We start from the raw sequence: 19,562 nt of genomic DNA on the forward strand, positions 1-19,562 counted from the left end.
TTTAATATTAACAGCATGTTAATAACAATGTAAAGTTTCAATTAGAAATTACCCTAATAACAGCTTGTAGATCCAAATATAACTTACACTGCTTCTAATGACAGCATGTAGTTACAAATATAACTTACCTTAATAATAGCGTGTAGTCTCATGTACAACTTACATTAATAACATGCGTAGTTTCAACTATAAATTATTCATAATAACAGTGTGTAGTCTCATGTACAACTTAGAAAAATAACGTGTAGTTCCAAATATAAATCACCCCTAATAATTATATAGCATTTATTCTCAGAAATAACTTTTATTAATAACAGCGTGTAGTCTCGTGCACAATTTAAATTAATAAGAAGGTGTAGTCCCATTTACAACTTACCCTAATAACAGCATGTAGTTTAAAATAAGTTCGTGGATCTGAAGTATCTGATGTTAATGTAACTCGTCCATCAATATCGACAGTCAGATATTTACGTGTACACATGTGTATTATTCTACATCGTTGTTCCCACTTTAGAACGCCTCCTAGAATGTACAAATGGAGACAGGGATGAGGAAAGTATCATGACCCCTTATACTTGCAGAAAGGTCGCCCTATTGTAATGTTCTGTAACGTAAACGGTTATATATTATATACTCTAAGAAGAAGGCTCTTTCCCCTGGCCTTGTGAACTTTTAAAGTTCCACCGGAAAGTCCATGCCACATCCCTTTCACATGACTGCAGTGGAGAACGGGAAGGCAAAGGCAGGTAAATAAAATATAAATTTTAGAACATGCATTAAGTGATGGCGATATTTCACCCAAATAAGAGGGAATATAACAACATATAAAACAAAATCGTAAGTATATCCTGAACTAAAAAAATATGGCACCCTTAAACGTTCCAACTTCTAAGAAAATAAACAACGACAAACCTGCAATCGAGCCTTCTTGAAGTTCTATCTGCCAGTAAGTTACAGCAGAGCTACTAGGAAACAATGTCTTCGGAATATTTTGATCAACTGTTCGGATCCTTAAATGGACTGAAAGTTAAATAAACCCCAAAATATTATTTTATATCAAAATATGTATTGATTCGTTTTAAACTGCAATATAAATAATGGTAACAGCAAAAGATTACCAATATACTATGTTCTCTACCTTGGAGTTTTAAAAGGGTGTTTCTAGAATAAATTGAAAAATTTTTACATGTAACTGCTTTCATGATAATTGCAATTGATCAGTACATGATAATTATACTTGTTGAGTTAATGTATCTTACCGTCTTCGACAACTTTATCATCAAATAATCCTTCTGCCACTAAATAGGCCTCCATTTCTTTGTGAAAAAAACGTATAACATCACCATCCTAGAACATTGAAAGGAACGTTTAAATGAACATGAACATGTCTATGCATTACTGTATTCCGGACGAGAAATATTGTCGTTTTATTCATAGAAAAATAAATTAACAACGAATGTGCGGTAGTCCGAAGACGAAGTTAGCTTTTGAATCACGAAGAATTTCGCATCAACGTCTGACATGCGCATTCAGTTTTTATGGAATTTTGTTGATTCGTGCTTCTTTAATACCATATGTCTACAGAGATTATTTAAGCTCCCTGAATGGTGTTCTGCTTAATGTATTGAAGTCGTTACCATAATGGGTGACGGCTATAATTGGGCTAATCAGGTACCTTGCTGATTAAAATCAGTCAATGACGTCATAGTCTGAAAATCCTATCCAAGACAACTTGACACCCTTCATCCACCCTTTACCGTTGGTGTCCATATCAGAACATTGTGTTTAAATTCAGGGTAGCTTCTGTGCAGGTGACCAATCGGGTAAAGGGGAATACCTTGCCAATTTCCCAGGGGATCAGTCTATGACTCATGCGCGTATCATCTTTATAAGAAGGGGCTCGATTAAGGTTCCTGGGAGATCATCATACGGCGTTCCTTGAGAAAACGCTTGGCTTGGCTTAGAGGCCGGGTAGAGCAATCGTGTAGTGTTTCAGTCGTTTAGTCTGAGTTCTTGGCTTGTTAAACTCTGGCTGTAGATGTTAAACTCTGGCTGTAGATGTCATAATAACTCATATTAGGCACTATCATAGATGTTGCAGTTTCCTGTATTTCGTATATAAAATGGGCCTTATAACAACACAGGTTCTCCGAGTTGTATCAATTTAAAAAAGTACACAACGTGAAAGTCTGATTGGATACCGATAGTGTCATATTGACGATTTAGCTGCCGTGACCTAGGATAAGTGTCACCACAGTGTGACACACTTCCCAATTAACAACAAAAACTACATGAGCAAGGTTCACTAACTAATCACCTTTATTTTCTTGTGATCATCGTATAGTCGTTTGTGTTTTCTGTGTAAAGTAAAACCACTTTGGATAACAGATAGGTTCAACTCAGGGCTGTATGGTATTAGAATAAATAGATTAAGAATGTATTGGTGCTTTACAGTAAAACAATTCCGTAGTAAAACAATTTGAAGTTAATTTTAAAAGATCCTAAATTCTATATGATAAAATTGTTAATGTGTAATTTTGAAAATACAATTACGTATACAACAGTATCTGATACCGTGTCTCTTTTATTTTTGTATTAAACAATAAATCAACTAATTAATTAAACAAGTACGAGAATACTATGATCCGGGAACCAGTTATGCCACCATCGCTTCCATCTTGGAATTTTCACGTCATATCTAAAATCGAAGTCCGGCAATCGATTCAAAATTGTCCCAGTAAGAAGCATGACAAGTTTCGTGTAAATCGTAACTGAATTGAACAACAAGATGAGTAAGGGCCTGGGTTGGTAATCGAATGAAAAGTCATTGATTTGACTGGACTGTTTAGCACCTGGTCATTAACCACAATTCAAGCTTGAAGAGATTATTTACATTAAAATTATTTTATGTCTACTATGAAATGTATGTTTTTACCATTGAGTATACACTGATGTTTTAGGAAAAAGTTGGCGGCTAACGTGTAGGAACTGTCCAGTTGATTTATCGCTTTCCAACACGATTTGATCCCCAACTTGAACCTAAATTACATAACAAGTAATATACAAGTACACGTATACTATTCAAAAAAAGTAGGGGATATTTGATTTTTAAGTGTTATTAAAGTCACCTAATGAAACTGACGAAGAAACAAATGACAAAATGAAATGAAGTTCACATTCATCGATTTATTCCAAATGATCGTTAGACTAAGTAAGGCACAGACTGACCATTATAAGGGCAAAATGATACCCGGGGTCAAACAGCAAAGTGAACACAGCATCACAACCAAGTCAGTAACGGGTAAATCCTCCTCTGTTTGCCAAACAAGCATTGATCCGACGTGTCATACTCCTAATGAGACGTCTAAGGTCATTTTGGTCCAGATTGTCCCATTCCTGTTGCAACGCAGCAGCAAGTTCTTGGACATTGGCAGGACGTTGTTGACGTTGACGTAACCTCTGTCCAAGCATGTCCCAGACATGCTCGATGGGGGAGAGGTCGGGACTCAGTGCTGGCCAAGGTAATGTGGTGATGTTCTGTTGTTGGAGGTAACCTGTAACGATCCTGGCCCTGTGACATCTTGCGTTGTCATCCTGGAAGATGAAACGGCGGCCATGACGTCGTGCGAACGGCACAACATGGACTGCCAAGATGTTGTCCCGGTAGTACTGGCCTGTAACACGCCCTGCAACAACATGTAAAGCCGTTCTTCCAGCAACAGTGATGCCTCCCCACACCATAACAGAACCACCCCCAAATCGATCATGTCTGATGACGTTAACGTCTTGGAAGCGCTCGTTTCGACGACGCCACACCCTCCTACGTCTGTCCAAAAAATCAACAGTGAACCTTGACTCATCTGAAAACATCACATTGCTCCAGCGTCGATTATCCCAGTGTTGACGATCCCTACACCAACGACGTCTTGCCTGAATGTGATGATCTCTCAAACAAGGGATCACGCGAGGACGTCGGGCGCGAAGGTGACCCCTATGCAGTCGATTCCGAATCGTCTGGCCACTCACTCTCACACCAGTGTCTGTTTGAAGACGAGCGCTGATCTGATTTGCTGTGATGACACGATTTCTCAAGGCCAAGGTACGGATAAATCGATCCTGGGCTTGAGTTGTCGCCCTTGGTCGACCTGAGCGTGGTCTGTCCTGTACAGATTGTGTATCACGGTATCTGGACCATAGCCTGCTTATGACAGACTGAGAAACATTCATCGTCCGCGCCACAACCGCCTGTGTTGTGCCGATCTGTAGCATGCCAAGGGCACGTAACCTTTCATTTTGGGTAAGCCGACGCATATCAAAATTTGTTTTCTGGTCACTAAAACAATTAAACTGATGTTTCCACCCTGGAATTCAATGCCACAATGACTGTAACATTCAAAGTCAGAGTCGTGCAAATCTTGGGTTGGACCCCCATGATGATCCCAAGCATCACCTGCATTCCATGCGGTAGCTATTGGTGCGTTTGGTCGTCACATGTAACTGGAAATGTTTCTTCTGTTAGGTTCTATAGTGACTTTTTTCGTAGTCATTTGCATATTTTAGTATTATGCCCCCAAAATCAAATATCCCCTACTTTTTTTGAATAGTATATATCAAAATATGTTTTAATTAAATAAATAATATTGTAATCATACAAAATCAGGATAAATGTTTTTTTAATCTTTAAATATAAATCGTAAACAATAAATGCTTTTGATTTTTTGGTGACTTTAATCTGAGATGTGATTGACAAATAGTAATAAATATGATTTAGAAATGGAGAGTGCTGATCTATTGTAAGTATTTTCAAAAGAAATACTTACCACGTCACCCTCAGATTTAACCTTATATCGTGGCATGATTCGAAATCGACAGTGTTTAGCATTTTCTGGTTTCAATTCCACCTTGATAATATACAAGGAAAAACTCATAATTATCTTAGAATATTCTATTTTAAATTTATATTATGGACACCGTCTATTGTAACTGACTTTTGTTGATATATTCATTTTTAATAGTATTAGCTAAAGACTGCCATTATCTGTATCATTAACCATACCGTGCAACACTCTATGGAGGCCGTTAGTCCTCTTACTTTTAATCCAGAAGTTTGCATATTTATCTTGCTGGTAAAGGATAGCTCAAATACAGCAAACACATTTGGTTATAAAGGTAGCATGTTGGTGCTGCGTCAAATCAACCAAATTTAGATTTCAAGCATAGTCAGTTTGGTTATAAATGTAGCATGTTGGAGCTGTGTCAAATCCACCACACTCTACAAACATTCTGTATTTAATACCCATGTTTTAAGATATAACTTACCGCCATATTATTAGATTCCGTATTAGAAGTTTTCGTTGTTGATACATGTACATATTTACCAGTAAATAAATGACGTATCTGAAATGAAAGGAATACTTTTAATACTTTTCCGTCTTCAAATTGTAAATCAAATGACGATTAACACTTTTGATTTTAAGTTTAATCTACGCGTCCATATCTCGTATGTGATGCTAAGTGCTTTCTTCTCTGTAGTAAATTCTTTAATAGTCTTTCAATAAGCGGGTTCTGTCTGATCTCCGTCATAAGCCACTGAAAGAAGTCTGATTACAACAATACCAAGATTTTATATTTTGTTTGTTTATTCCATTTCATCTTTAGCTAAAGATGTTTCTTTTAAAGGCGCGTCCAATCGCAGATTATGATTAATCGACTCCATATCAAACTCTGTTTTCCAGAAAATCATTCGAAAAGCTTTGGTAGTCGAAACACTTAATCAAGGTAAAAGGCATTCTCAAGCTGTCGTTACATGGTAAAAAAGCGCTGATTGATAAATCAGAATGCGTACGAAAGGAAAGTCAAAGTTATTGCCAGGGGGAATGGTGGGGAGGGGTAATTTCAAAACATTTTAAATCCTATTTAATGCATTTATGCACAGAACGCAAGCAGTAAAATTTAAACTGCAAAAGTAAAGCAAAATGTGAACTACACGATCCTGCCACTGATGAAGCTAGTGGCGTGTTCCAGAATAAGAAATGAAATACGTCATACATTTCGCCACGGCCTACCCTTATATCGTATTCCAACTGCCAAGGGATCTTTTACGTGTTGGTCAATGTATACACGGGGCCTCGGTTTCGTCCCACCGAAAGACTATACGCTGTCTCTTGCCCCCTGTCCTTTCCAGAACAAGAAGGTATTTCACAAAACTTATGAACCATAGTATATTACCTGTATAAGTTGTCCATATACAACTTTTCTACCCTGTTGTTTCTTTTGTTCAGACCCATTATCTTCACTTTCTTGATCAGCTGTTATCTGTAATAATATAGCATTAAGATAAACACCAATCAGTTGTCACTCTATATTTTAAGAAAAACATTTGTTCAATGTAAAATATATTTAATATAGGCTAAATATCACAAATTCTTCAATAATTGGAACGAAAAGGGGAGGGTCTTTAAGATGTCAACACAATTTTGGTTGTGGCTAACATATTTTGTTTTGCTATGGTTACGTGTGGATTGCTGTGTAATGCTGGGTGATGCTGGGTGATGCTGGGCGGGGGGGGGGGGGACACCGGTGTTTCTGTCTATACTCACTATAAAAATCTGTTTACATGGTCTATAAAAGATACTAGAAAGAGAAACACTCTCGTATATAGGTGAAAAGTATTGCATTTCGGTTTGCAAAGATATTAATTATTCAATATTTACTGTTCACATGAGCGATTATTAAGATTCTTATTTTAATTTTAGTTTTTCGACTTTCCACCTGTAGGTGTTTTTTTTGTCTTTCATTTGTGTGTTTTAAGTCTCATATATCTCAGGTTTAAGAAACGTAATAAAGGCCTGACATGAGCAAGAATTTCTTATTTTTGTAATTATTGAGGATGTAAATTGAAGTTTAATGTTAGTCATCTCTAACTTCAATTAACACCACAAATAAATTAAGTAATCCACTACATTTTTACTTGATAGATTCACTTTTTGTTATCATTTGACCCAAATACCATACCCCCCTCTGATTTCTAATATCTTAATATTGTTTAAATAGGATGTTCCCTTTGATATGCATGAGGTGGCACAGAAAAAAAAAATAAATTCAAGCAACACCCTATTGCTAGTCGTTTAATCTAGCGTGATGAAATATTTAGGTGTTTGTATTTTCCACTGACATGCTCGTGTGAAACATCTGAATAGATACGAATACTCGAATGGAAAAAATATACAATCTGTAAGAAAAATAACTAAATACTACGTCACATACGGATATATATGGTATGTATTTCATCAAGCATTTTGCTTTTAGTTTAAGTGATAAATAAGAACAAACCAAGGAAAGGAGTGGGTAAGCCTTGGGGGTTTCGCCGAGAAGCCCTTTCAGCATAAAATTCGTGTGATTAATAGGAGATTCAAATTAAGTTGATGGGGGAGGAAGAAACTCAAATAGGTCATGTAAACGAGAATTATCTTCGTATTGGCCTGCTTCATGTCGAACAGAGAAGGGATTTTATCCTGGGGTAAAGATGCACCAGAATAGGCCCTGAATAAAATAAGCGATAGAAATGGGATTTCTTCAAGATATTCGTGTAAATGTGATGTAGGACATGAATTCTCTGTTTCATATTATTATAATTCTGGGTAGTACCAGGGGATCCATCCAACAAAGCTTTTTTTCGGGGAACTTTCTTTTTTTTTCTATTAAATAATTTCTTCGTGTGTTATGAAAAGCTTCTATCTTCAATTAAAACATGGACTTACGTATATAAAGTTTAAAAAGCTAGATAACAATTTCGTTTCGTTTAAGTTTTCAGGTTTTAACACTACATTGTAATCTAAACTACTTCTGTCATCACGATATTATGTCAGTGTCTGGTCTATGTATATCGATCAGCCATGGCCATATATACTCTTCAAAAAAAGTAGGGGATATTGAAATGCAAATACCTATGCAGGTTGTGATATGATAAAGAGTCATGGACACTTGACATTCTTTGAGAGTATACTCACAGATGAAGAACTTATCGCCCCAACAGACCACTGAGCTGCATGTGCGACACACAATAGCGCCATACACGTGGGAGGGGTTCATTGTCAAATTTGACACTTTGAAAAATGCCGCTTGCTGGTTTATCCTATCTATGTTTGCTTTCCTACCGGTTCTTGTATAAGATGTACTGAATAGCGTATCTTTGCTTTAGTGTGTTTCGTCTAATTTGATCGGGAGACGTGTTTGTCGGCGTCAACGTCAACCGACAACACTGCAAGAATTGGCCATGGCACTGCAAGAGGAGTGGGTCAGATTTCCCCAAATCGTGATAGGACGGTTGATTAGGAGTATGCCACGACGAATTTGCTGAATGTCTTAGGATTGGTGGAGCAATTACTCATTATTAAGACAAAAATCAAAAACCTCCATTTTCAATTTTGACAGTGTATCTCTTTGCGAGTGAAATGATGCCGTTAGATAAGCCGCCCATATGAACTGTTTATGTTCATGTGTAGGCAATTGGCCTGTTATTAACATACACTCGTTACCTCTAATAAAAACAGCAGTGCATTTTCGCAGCTTTGTAATTTTTCTTAATATCCCCTACTTTTTTTTGAAGAGTATATAACAAACCCTACCAGACCCACTCTTTTATGTTTAAAATACCCAAAAGTTAGAGCCAAAAGAAACCACGTATACCCATACCGACGTTATGACCTAAAAACACCGTCTCCGTTAGAAACATGAATCTCATCGGATGTAAATATAGTTCAAAGTGCAAACGAAACCAATTTGATATCCGATTTTAATCAGATTAGTATATGCACGTTACCTTGGCTTGAGCAACAGAATTCTTCAGATTAATATTCTCTGGTTCTTTCTTTAGCTGTTCTAATAATCTCAAGTATTTCGATCTCTGTTTATATTTATTGGGCACACAAACTTCAAACGCTTTTACTGCAAATAGAGCAATTCCTAATATGCCAATTTATTTGATTATATAATTCAAAATAATAAATAACGTGTAATTGTATATCTGTTAGAGCCAAAAAGGCTAATAAAACGAAAGAATCTCATAGAAAATGTGTTCACCTGAACTACTGAACATTATTAATATAAAAAGCACAAATGCGATAAATGAATAATAAAACTTCTCTATAATTTAATTTGAAAAGGTACTAAACTACTGTACAGAAAGACGTACCTTGTTGATTAGATATATGTGATCGAACACTCCCCTGTTTTGATGCTACGGCTATCTCCGAATGCACAGAACTATAATACAACAAAATATTAAAGCATTTATTATCAAAGGGTAAAACGGAACGTAAATTTGCCTGTCAAACCAAATTCGCGTATCTCAGATCATCAAGCATGAAAATTGTTTTCTGTGTTGGCCGTTTCTTTTGGTGATCATTAAATGGTTTTTGACTGTCGAGTTGGTATTTCTGACGACCACGGTTGTGTTTCTGATGTCTAATGTTGCATTTCTGGTGACCAATGTTGAAGTTAAAGATGCATTATGTAAGAGCTAAATTTGCCCATCGCATGTCTTTATTTTGGCTTCAAATGTTATACAACTATTTTTTTATAGACATTTTTTACAAGCCTATGATGAACAGTGTAGGCCATCAAATGGCCGAGATTTAAATGGATTAGAACACCCGCAAAATTTAAAAATGGATAACAGAGACTTAGTATTGATATTCACCCAGAATAATGTAATTTGAATAAAATTTTCAATATTCGTTTCTCATTGTGTATATTTGAAGTAATATTATAACAAGAACGATCAATCTTTTAGATAAATCTTACATAATGCTTTTTTAATGATTATCATTAATGATGTATCTGATGATTAGTGTTGGTGTTTCTGTTAGTCAATTTGAATCTGTTGATGATCAATGTTGATGTTTCTGTTGATCAAGTTGAATCTGTTGAAGATCAATGTTGGTGTTAATGATGATTATTGATACTGTTGTTAACGTTTGTCAGAGTATTGCTAGTATATCATATCAATGTTAGGAATGCTTATGATATATTAACTATTAATAAAGATTTGACATCATAATAATGTTCTAAGATTATATGCTTATATGTAAAAACTTACATGTTGTATGCAATGTAAAAAGGCGGGGCGACGGGGCATTTTAGGCTGACTCATTGTTTATACACTATTAGGTGCATTGAGTAAGATAAAATATCGCATTGCGAAATAAAATATCCGATTTCAAAATAAATGCTGACACGCATAAAAAGATGAAATAAAGCATCATTTATTTTCTTTCTTTCTTTTAAAGTACATGAAACGCATTTAATTCAGTTCATCACGACATGATCAAGAATGTAAACCTCAATACAAAATATTCTATAGATTAAAACTTCGGTATATGTGGGTGCGTTTTACAGATGTCCTTGACATTTTTCGCTAAACAGGCTATTTTACGCTTGAGGTTTCAGCGCACTAAAGTTCGCTTAAACTAACTAAATATTTTAAATTTTTTAATTGAAAAAAATATTTTTGATTTATATATTATAGAATATTATGCCTTCCGGACATACACCCCCGCATAAGATTTCATATTGAACATTCGATCGTCATTACTACCATTTGTACAATAATAACACGGTTACGATTATCCAGTTTTGCGTTAAATCATTCATCACAATACGTATTCAAATCCACTAAATATCGCAGGCTAACGATGGCATCGAGAGTTGATAACGGTCTTGATAAGTTAATTAATGTCTAATTAATAATTTAAATAACATTTAAAGCCCGAAGAAAGATCTGCACTAGACAGATTTAGCTCTTGCATAAAGCATTTTTAACTAATGCATCCATTAGAAGGTTTATATAATACATTAATATTAACTCTGAGGTCAATGGCGACCACCTTTTCGCCTGGAAATACAATTAGACCCACAGGCCCGCATCCACTAAATGGCTAGTTACAAAAAAGCGGCCTTATCTTTGACACCTTGTAAGTGAAATGGTAGCCATACATACTATACAATACAATACAATACAGTACTGGTTAGACTGAAGTAAACTCAATAATAAGAATTGGAAAAGAAAAATTCCAACAAATACAAAATAACAAATACAACATCAAACGTTTCAGTTTGTAGAAATTACCAGCGAATGACAAGAATGGAACTGTATTTTACATTATACAGGTCACAATTCTATGGAATACAATTACTGCTTTTTACTGAGCGACGTTTCGACTAGGCTTCTCTAGTCATTATCAAGCTATGATAAAAAATGAAAATATGACAGGACAATATATACATGTACACCACAATGCTAAGTTAATGATGACAAACCAGGGATGTAACTTATCGGCATCCCTGCATCGCATCAAGAAAGTAAGATTATTACATACATGTACATATTTTCCTTCTGTTCTTCGTATCTGATCAATGAGTTTGACTGCCACATCTCCATACTGATGTCTGATAAACTGTTTCAATGGCATTTAGTAATTGAACTAGAGTATACAGGTCACAATTCTATGGAATACAATTACTGCTTTTTACTGAGCGACGTTTCGACTAGGCTTCTCTAGTCATTATCAAGCTATGATAAAAAATGAAAATATGACAGGACAATATATACATGTACACCACAATGCTAAGTTAATGATGACAAACCAGGGATGTAACTTATCGGCATCCCTGCATCGCATCAAGAAAGTAAGATTATTACATACATGTACATATTTTCCTTCTGTTCTTCGTATCTGATCAATGAGTTTGACTGCCACATCTCCATACTGATGTCTGATAAACTGTTTCAATGGCATTTAGTAATTGAACTAGAGTATACAGGTCACAATTCTATGGAATACAATTACTGCTTTTTACTGAGCGACGTTTCGACTAGGCTTCTCTAGTCATTATCAAGCTATGATAAAAAATGAAAATATGACAGGACAATATATACATGTACACCACAATGCTAAGTTAATGATGACAAACCAGGGATGTAACTTATCGGCATCCCTGCATCGCATCAAGAAAGTAAGATTATTACATACATGTACATATTTTCCTTCAGATACGAAGAACAGAAGGAAAATATGTACATGTATGTAATAATCTTACTTTCTTGATGCGATGCAGGGATGCCGATAAGTTACATCCCTGGTTTGTCATCATTAACTTAGCATTGTGGTGTACATGTATATATTGTCCTGTCATATTTTCATTTTTTATCATAGCTTGATAATGACTAGAGAAGCCTAGTCGAAACGTCGCTCAGTAAAAAGCAGTAATTGTATTCCATAGAATTGTGACCTGTATACTCTAGTTCAATTACTAAATGCCATTGAAACAGTTTATCAGACATCAGTATGGAGATGTGGCAGTCAAACTCATTGATCAGATACGAAGAACAGAAGGAAAATATGTACATGTATGTAATAATCTTACTTTCTTGATGCGATGCAGGGATGCCGATAAGTTACATCCCTGGTTTGTCATCATTAACTTAGCATTGTGGTGTACATGTATATATTGTCCTGTCATATTTTCATTTTTTATCATAGCTTGATAATGACTAGAGAAGCCTAGTCGAAACGTCGCTCAGTAAAAAGCAGTAATTGTATTCCATAGAATTGTGACCTGTATACTCTAGTTCAATTACTAAATGCCATTGAAACAGTTTATCAGACATCAGTATGGAGATGTGGCAGTCAAACTCATTGATCAGATACGAAGAACAGAAGGAAAATATGTACATGTATGTAATAATCTTACTTTCTTGATGCGATGCAGGGATGCCGATAAGTTACATCCCTGGTTTGTCATCATTAACTTAGCATTGTGGTGTACATGTATATATTGTCCTGTCATATTTTCATTTTTTATCATAGCTTGATAATGACTAGAGAAGCCTAGTCGAAACGTCGCTCAGTAAAAAGCAGTAATTGTATTCCATAGAATTGTGACCTGTATACTCTAGTTCAATTACTAAATGCCATTGAAACAGTTTATCAGACATCAGTATGGAGATGTGGCAGTCAAACTCATTGATCAGATACGAAGAACAGAAGGAAAATATGTACATGTATGTAATAATCTTACTTTCTTGATGCGATGCAGGGATGCCGATAAGTTACATCCCTGGTTTGTCATCATTAACTTAGCATTGTGGTGTACATGTATATATTGTCCTGTCATATTTTCATTTTTTATCATAGCTTGATAATGACTAGAGAAGCCTAGTCGAAACGTCGCTCAGTAAAAAGCAGTAATTGTATTCCATAGAATTGTGACCTGTATACTCTAGTTCAATTACTAAATGCCATTGAAACAGTGTATTTTACATGTTTATTACACGGTATAAACTTTAAATGCATACTTCACTGAATGGTTTAAAAAGATCAACACAATCAACTGCTTTATAAACAAGATTTGCTTGTGGTCAGAACTTTGTGAGTCACTAAAGGGGAAGTAACGAGTTCGATCCGGGTGTTCTGGTTCCATCTGTCAGTGGTCGGGGGTGTGGCAAGGAAAAGTGCTTATGTATCCCATAAAGATCCCTATCAGTTGGAAGTAAAAAATTAACCCGGTTGGTGTAGAAAAGTAAGACGTTGTTGCCAAAACCTCGTTGCTTGATTATAAATCCAATAAATGTATTAATAGATTTATCATTTCCTATATAATTAATTTATAATGCAAACCTACGGTGAACACAGTGGGCTTCCCAGCGCAGCTTCTTTACCATTTCAAAACTAACCATATAAAAATTAGAAACAGTGTTTGTTGATGTCGATGAACTGAGACCACAATGAAGATTTTATTTACTAGATGGGTGAGATACATTAACTCAAAACACAATAAATGAGTGAGATATATAAACTCAAAACGCAATAGATGGGTGAGATACATAAACTTAAAACACAATAGATGGGTGAGATACATAACCTTAAAATACAATATGAACAATAACAAGAGTTTGCTTACCTTGTTTGAAATGATAAAACATAGCCATTTGCATCTTCTGAATATAAACTTATATTGTCCCCAATACATAATGTGTCATCCATCTTGCATTAACAATCTTACCGAGTCTTAATCGCAAAAGACAAGTGTCTTCCACCGAAAAAGATCTTCAATCAAATATTTCACTGACAAAATGAAAAAGATTGAAGATAAACCAAAATAAAACGAAGCCACTGGATGAATACACGACGGCCTATATTAAATATTTCAATAGGTCCTTTGAAAGGGTCGACGCGCTGAAGCATATGAGTATCTACCTGCATTATTGCAAAGTGGGAAAGAAAACTAGTTGCACTCGTAACAAGATACGATACTAGACTTAACAACGTTCCAGTGGATCTTTAATGGACATTGTTAAAGGAAATATTTTCGTACAATATTAAAGTAAAATCCCACATTTTCTGATAGGTTATTGATTAGTGGGATAAATAGCATGTTAAACTTTATATTCGTGAAGCAGGGTAACAAAATAGTGAAAATCTTAACTTTAAAAAAAAGAAATTCACAATAACATAACCATTAGGCTCTGTATCTCGTCCTCCCAAGCTTATTATTATGTTGGACTAGCCGTGCAAACACGATTGAGTTCTCTGGCAAGTTTCTGTGATATCACAATAAAGGGAAGGGGACCTTAACCCCAACGAAAAAAGGGAGGACCATTAACACAAAGCGTTTTTTCTCATCAAAATGTCACTTGAATCCTTTCATGTCTCAATAGTTTTACATCCGGTATAGCCCATAATATATTTAGCTAAAATATATAGGGTTTCTTCACACTTTATAAATACGAGAGAATTATTTCAATAAAAAACGATTTACTTTTATTTTATGACGTTAACGATACATTATGTAAGAGCCAAATCTTCCTATTGCTATGTAGTCTAGGTTTATTTGGGGTTTTTTTCACTGCAAATGTTATATAAATTATCAAGTAGGTATGTATTCAAACAACGAACACATAAACTGCTCTTCAATGAGATGGTCGTGATAATGAATGGATTTAACGTTAGATGAATAATTATCGTAGCATCGGTACTTGAAAATCGAGACTATCTAATCAAACTTCAAACACCTTTAACTTCGCTCAGAATATATCCATTTTTCATTATCTATTTTTGAACTAGTATAGCAAGAACGACAAGCTCACGGCACGGGACATGCAAAAATTTGATTGCCCTTATTACATTAACGTGCAGGCGATACGTTTCAAGTCAGTAGCTTGAAGCGTATATATGGTATTAGTGTCAGTGGCCTGTGGCACGAAGTAACAGTATATTGTCGCATACATAATATATTATGTCAACGCTTGGGCGATATAATATATTATGTCAACGCTTGGAACTAGGATGGAGGTGACTAGGCATGAACTTGCAACGATAGATTTAATTGGCGCTTTGATAACCAATGAATGCTTTGGAGACATATTTTGGCGGTATTTTCCATCATGGAATCGGTAAGTTTCGATTGTTTTTTTCTTTTCTGTTTTTTCTCTCTTTTCTGTGTCCTAACCCTAACCCTAATCCTAACCCTAATCCGAAAGAAAAGTGCCCTTTTTTGAAATTCTGACATCACAGGTGCCCTTTTTCTGATAAGGATGCCCTCTTTTATTTACAGGGACACTTTCTATGGCTCTGATGACGCGTACATTCCACTGAGTCTACAGGTCTAATATGCTAACACGCTTGGAGCGTCAACACAATATATTATGTCGCCCAAGCGTTGACATAATATATTATGTATGCGACAATATACTGTTACTTCGTGCCACAAGCCACTGACACTAATACCATATATACGCTTCAAGCTACTGACTTGAAACGTGCAGGGTGCAGGGTGACATTAAGGCTTAATTTGTATATCAAACTATAGATCTTTGCTCATGAAAGGCTACAATTAGCTTCACTTGACCCGTCTTGCTTAGCCCCGTCGGTGCAGAACAGTGGGAGGTTAACCTCATTTTATTTCATTTCATAGCTCCGCTTTAGAACAGACATGGACACGAAGCTCGTTGACCGTTATTTTAAATCCTATATTGGTGATTTTAGTCAGTTAGGGCCGAGATCTAATCGCGAAGAAGATAGATCTCTGTGTGCAAAATGGGCAAATGTGTGCGACTAATATACTTGATATAATTCACAAGTTATTCTTTGATTAAAATGGTTTAAGTATACAACCCAAACGTCAACATATGAAGAAATGTTGGGCGGTCTCTTTGATCTGTCTATAAGCCGAATGTCGAAAAGATGTAACTTTTCAATTCTGATTTCTCGGAATTTACTTTTTTGGGGTGTACTTTCTATAAACAACGCCAAAAATTAAAAATTTCAACTTGACGAATTGAATATATACATGTACATCAAAGGAAAAGAAACAGTTAAATGCGTTATATAATACATTGATATGTAGGTGTGTCTTCTATAAATACGTACCTTACTGCAACGCTTTTATCGCTATAACCTCAGCAGGTTATATACACAAAAGGTGAACATTTTTAAAATAAAGTTAAAGTCTATCTTATTTGCGCCTTTGGGTTCCGACCGTTAAATGGACAAATTTGGACAAATCGAGCAAAACCATGGGGATCTGCCACATGAGAAACCTTTATAATAAAAAGTTGTACCTGTTAATATGGCAAGGGGAAGCGCACATATACAATAATCTAACAGCTTGGTGTAATTCTAATGCATGTAATAATGGTAATCAACAGGGCTCGTCCTCTCAGATCGCTATGTTTCACATAAAATATTTACTATAGACTCTACCACGTTTACAATGTGAGCGTATAACAATTTAAACTTCAATACCAAATCCCGATTTAATGCCTTTTTCATAAGTAAATATTTATCAAAACTGAGAAATCTTTAGAACAAATGAACATTCCTTAATAAATGGAAAATCTGGTCATGTGATTCATAAAATCCATATTCATAAATATTCAACGAATCACATACTTATTGTAAATACAATAAAAGTGTGAAAGAATCTTGGTAGTGAACGCGTCCCCCGCCTTTCGAAGAAAGAGTGCGAAGATGAGCATTTTCTGCTTATGGTAAGTAGAGACAAGCAATTTGATTGGTTGATGCTTTGGGACACGATAACTTTAGTTCTAATTAAGTGATAGTGATGAAACTTGGTGTATAGTTTCATTACATCAATACCTTGACTAAGTTCGATGATGAGAATTTTCTGCTTAGGCTAAGGATCAATAAGCATTTTAATTGGTCAAGACTTTGGAACATAATTGAGGTAGAATGTTTAAACTTGATGTAGATGTTCGCCTTGACTGAGTTCAATGATTAACATATCAAGCTAAAGCTAAGCAGAGATAAGCAATTTCCTTGGTCGATGCTTTGGGAGAAGATAATTTTGATTCTATCTGACAGAGAGTGATGAAACTTAGTGTATAGTTGATAATCAGTTTGCTCGATACATTTGAAAAAAATAGATGTGCGATTAATTAATATGTGTCATCTATTTATTTGGGGATTTCGGCGGGGGACATCAGCCTCACTGTTGGCTTGTTTTATTCCTAACCAGGTCACCAGAACATAGTTTTAGACCTTGCAAAAGCAATAGGTTTAATCAAGAAAATGTGTTTCTGTCCAATTACGATTTTGAACGGGACAGTAGTAATGAGACCCAATTCCGGCAACTTACGAAACAATCTACGAGACTGTATTAGTCCGATATCACCTTGGTGTACGCAGATGTATAGTACTAGCAACTCACAATTAGACACAATCCAAACGACATTAAATTGATTTAACAAGAAAATACATGACAACTTGCTGTCACGTTGTGTGTTTTGGGTTTTTTTATGTAGTGATAAAATTCACTATCTGATTTCAGAAACCGGGGTAAATTATTCGATATTTGTTTTATGCAAGAGAAGGGAAACAACTCCACAAATATTTATTATCGCAGAGAAAGAATACTTTAAAGCACAAGTCACTTAATACAATACTTGTGCCCCAAGTTAGTTCTAAAAATGCAACCCACCAACAGCTTTGTAATAAAACTTCATCTCATATGGGCATTTGCTGTAAATAATAATCATGAGCGAAAGTAAGTGAGGGTAATGAAAATTGGTGTATAGTTTCATTACATCAATACCTTGACTATATTTGATAATGAGCATTTTCTGCTCAGGGTAAGCAGAGCGATAAACAATTTGATTGGTCAAGACTTTGGAGCACAATAACTCTCCTTCTAATCGAGGTAGAATATTCAAACTTAGTGTAGGTGTTTATTTGGTGAATGTCTTGGTGGAGTTAGAAGATGAGTACTCTTTGCTTAGACTAAGCAGAGATAAGCAATTTGGTTGGTGGTTTGGGACATGATAACTTTGGTTCTAATTAAGTTAAAGTGATGAAACTTTGTGGATAGTTCCATGACTAAGTTCGATAATGAGCATTTTCGGCTCAGAGTAAGCAGGGCAATAAGCTATTTGATTTGTCGAGACTTAGGAGCTCGATAACTTTGTTTCTAATTGAGCGAGAGTGGTGAAACTTCGTGTATAGTTTCATTACATCAATACCTTGACTATGTTTGGTGATGCGAATTTTCTGCTTAGGCTAAGTAGAAACTTCAATCTTATTGGTCGAGACTTTGGAACACAATAACCCTCCTTGCAATTGTGTTAGAATGTTCAAACTTGGTGTAGCTGTCTATTAGTTGAATGCCTTGACATTGTTCAATCGTGCGCATTTTCCACTATGGCTAAGCAGAGATAAGCAGTTCGATTGGTTGAGACTTTGGAACACGATAACTTTAGTTCTAATTGGGCGGGAGTATAGTTTCATTATATCAATACCTTGACTAAGTTTGATGATGGGAATGTTCTGCTTAGGCTAAGTAGCGATAAGCAATTTGATTGGCCAAGACATCGGAAAATAACAACCCTGCTTTTAATTGATGTAGAATGTTAAAACTTGAGGGATATGTTCATTAGGTGATGCCTTGGCAGTTCAATAATTAACATTTTCCGCTAAAGCTAAGCAGATCTAAGCAATTTCATTGGTCGATGCTTTGGGACAACATAACTTCTAAGTTTATGGGGAGTATTGAAACTTAATGTGGAGATACACTACCAGGCACTTCAAAACCTTTACCGAGTTCGGTCGTGAACATTTTCTGCTTCGACTAAGTATAGATAATCAGTTCAAAAAGATAAATGTGCAATTAATTAATATGTGTTATACACGTATATTTATTTGGGATTGCAGCGGGGGACACCAGCTTCACTGTTGGCTGGTTTTGTAAGTTTTAAGCATTATGTTATAAGCTTTATTTTAAGCATTTAGTGCATGTATTATTAATCCAAACGCACATGTACAGTATAGTGTGCTTTGTTTAAAATTTTGAACGTTATATATATTTTGATAAAATCTATTTTTATACTGTATTTTAACATGAAGTTAATTGTTTTATATAATACAAAACTAATCCATATTATCTATTAAAATGATCTTAATTGTCTTCCTTAAGTTTAGAAACTTGATCCAATTTGGTTCAGGGGCAATAGCCCCCGCCCCTATCCCCACTTGATCTTGTTCCTCATT

The 19,562-nt window shown here is 35.4% G+C and overlaps 1 protein-coding gene across 1 annotated transcript in view; it reads right to left on the minus strand.

The window, feature by feature from the left end:
* LOC126812792 (inositol 1,4,5-trisphosphate receptor type 1) overlaps nucleotides 1–14,181 on the minus strand; it is a 52,366-nt gene extending 38,185 nt beyond the window's left edge. Inside the window, exons 1-11 of the mRNA XM_050539102.2 lie at nucleotides 13,963–14,181; nucleotides 9,194–9,264; nucleotides 8,822–8,946; nucleotides 6,229–6,315; nucleotides 5,320–5,397; nucleotides 4,821–4,901; nucleotides 2,936–3,039; nucleotides 2,318–2,405; nucleotides 1,260–1,347; nucleotides 913–1,020; nucleotides 377–522 (exon numbers count right to left, since the gene is read on the minus strand). Of these exons, the coding sequence (XP_050395059.2) occupies nucleotides 377–522; nucleotides 913–1,020; nucleotides 1,260–1,347; nucleotides 2,318–2,405; nucleotides 2,936–3,039; nucleotides 4,821–4,901; nucleotides 5,320–5,397; nucleotides 6,229–6,315; nucleotides 8,822–8,946; nucleotides 9,194–9,264; nucleotides 13,963–14,045 (1,059 nt within the window). The 5' untranslated portion in view covers nucleotides 14,046–14,181. The remainder of the gene's footprint in view (nucleotides 1–376; nucleotides 523–912; nucleotides 1,021–1,259; nucleotides 1,348–2,317; nucleotides 2,406–2,935; nucleotides 3,040–4,820; nucleotides 4,902–5,319; nucleotides 5,398–6,228; nucleotides 6,316–8,821; nucleotides 8,947–9,193; nucleotides 9,265–13,962) is intronic.
* Nucleotides 14,182–19,562: the final 5,381 nt, after the last annotated feature.

Source organism: Patella vulgata, chromosome 1 (genome assembly GCF_932274485.2).
Source record: "Patella vulgata chromosome 1, xgPatVulg1.2, whole genome shotgun sequence".
Lineage (NCBI taxonomy): Eukaryota > Metazoa > Mollusca > Gastropoda > Patellidae > Patella > Patella vulgata.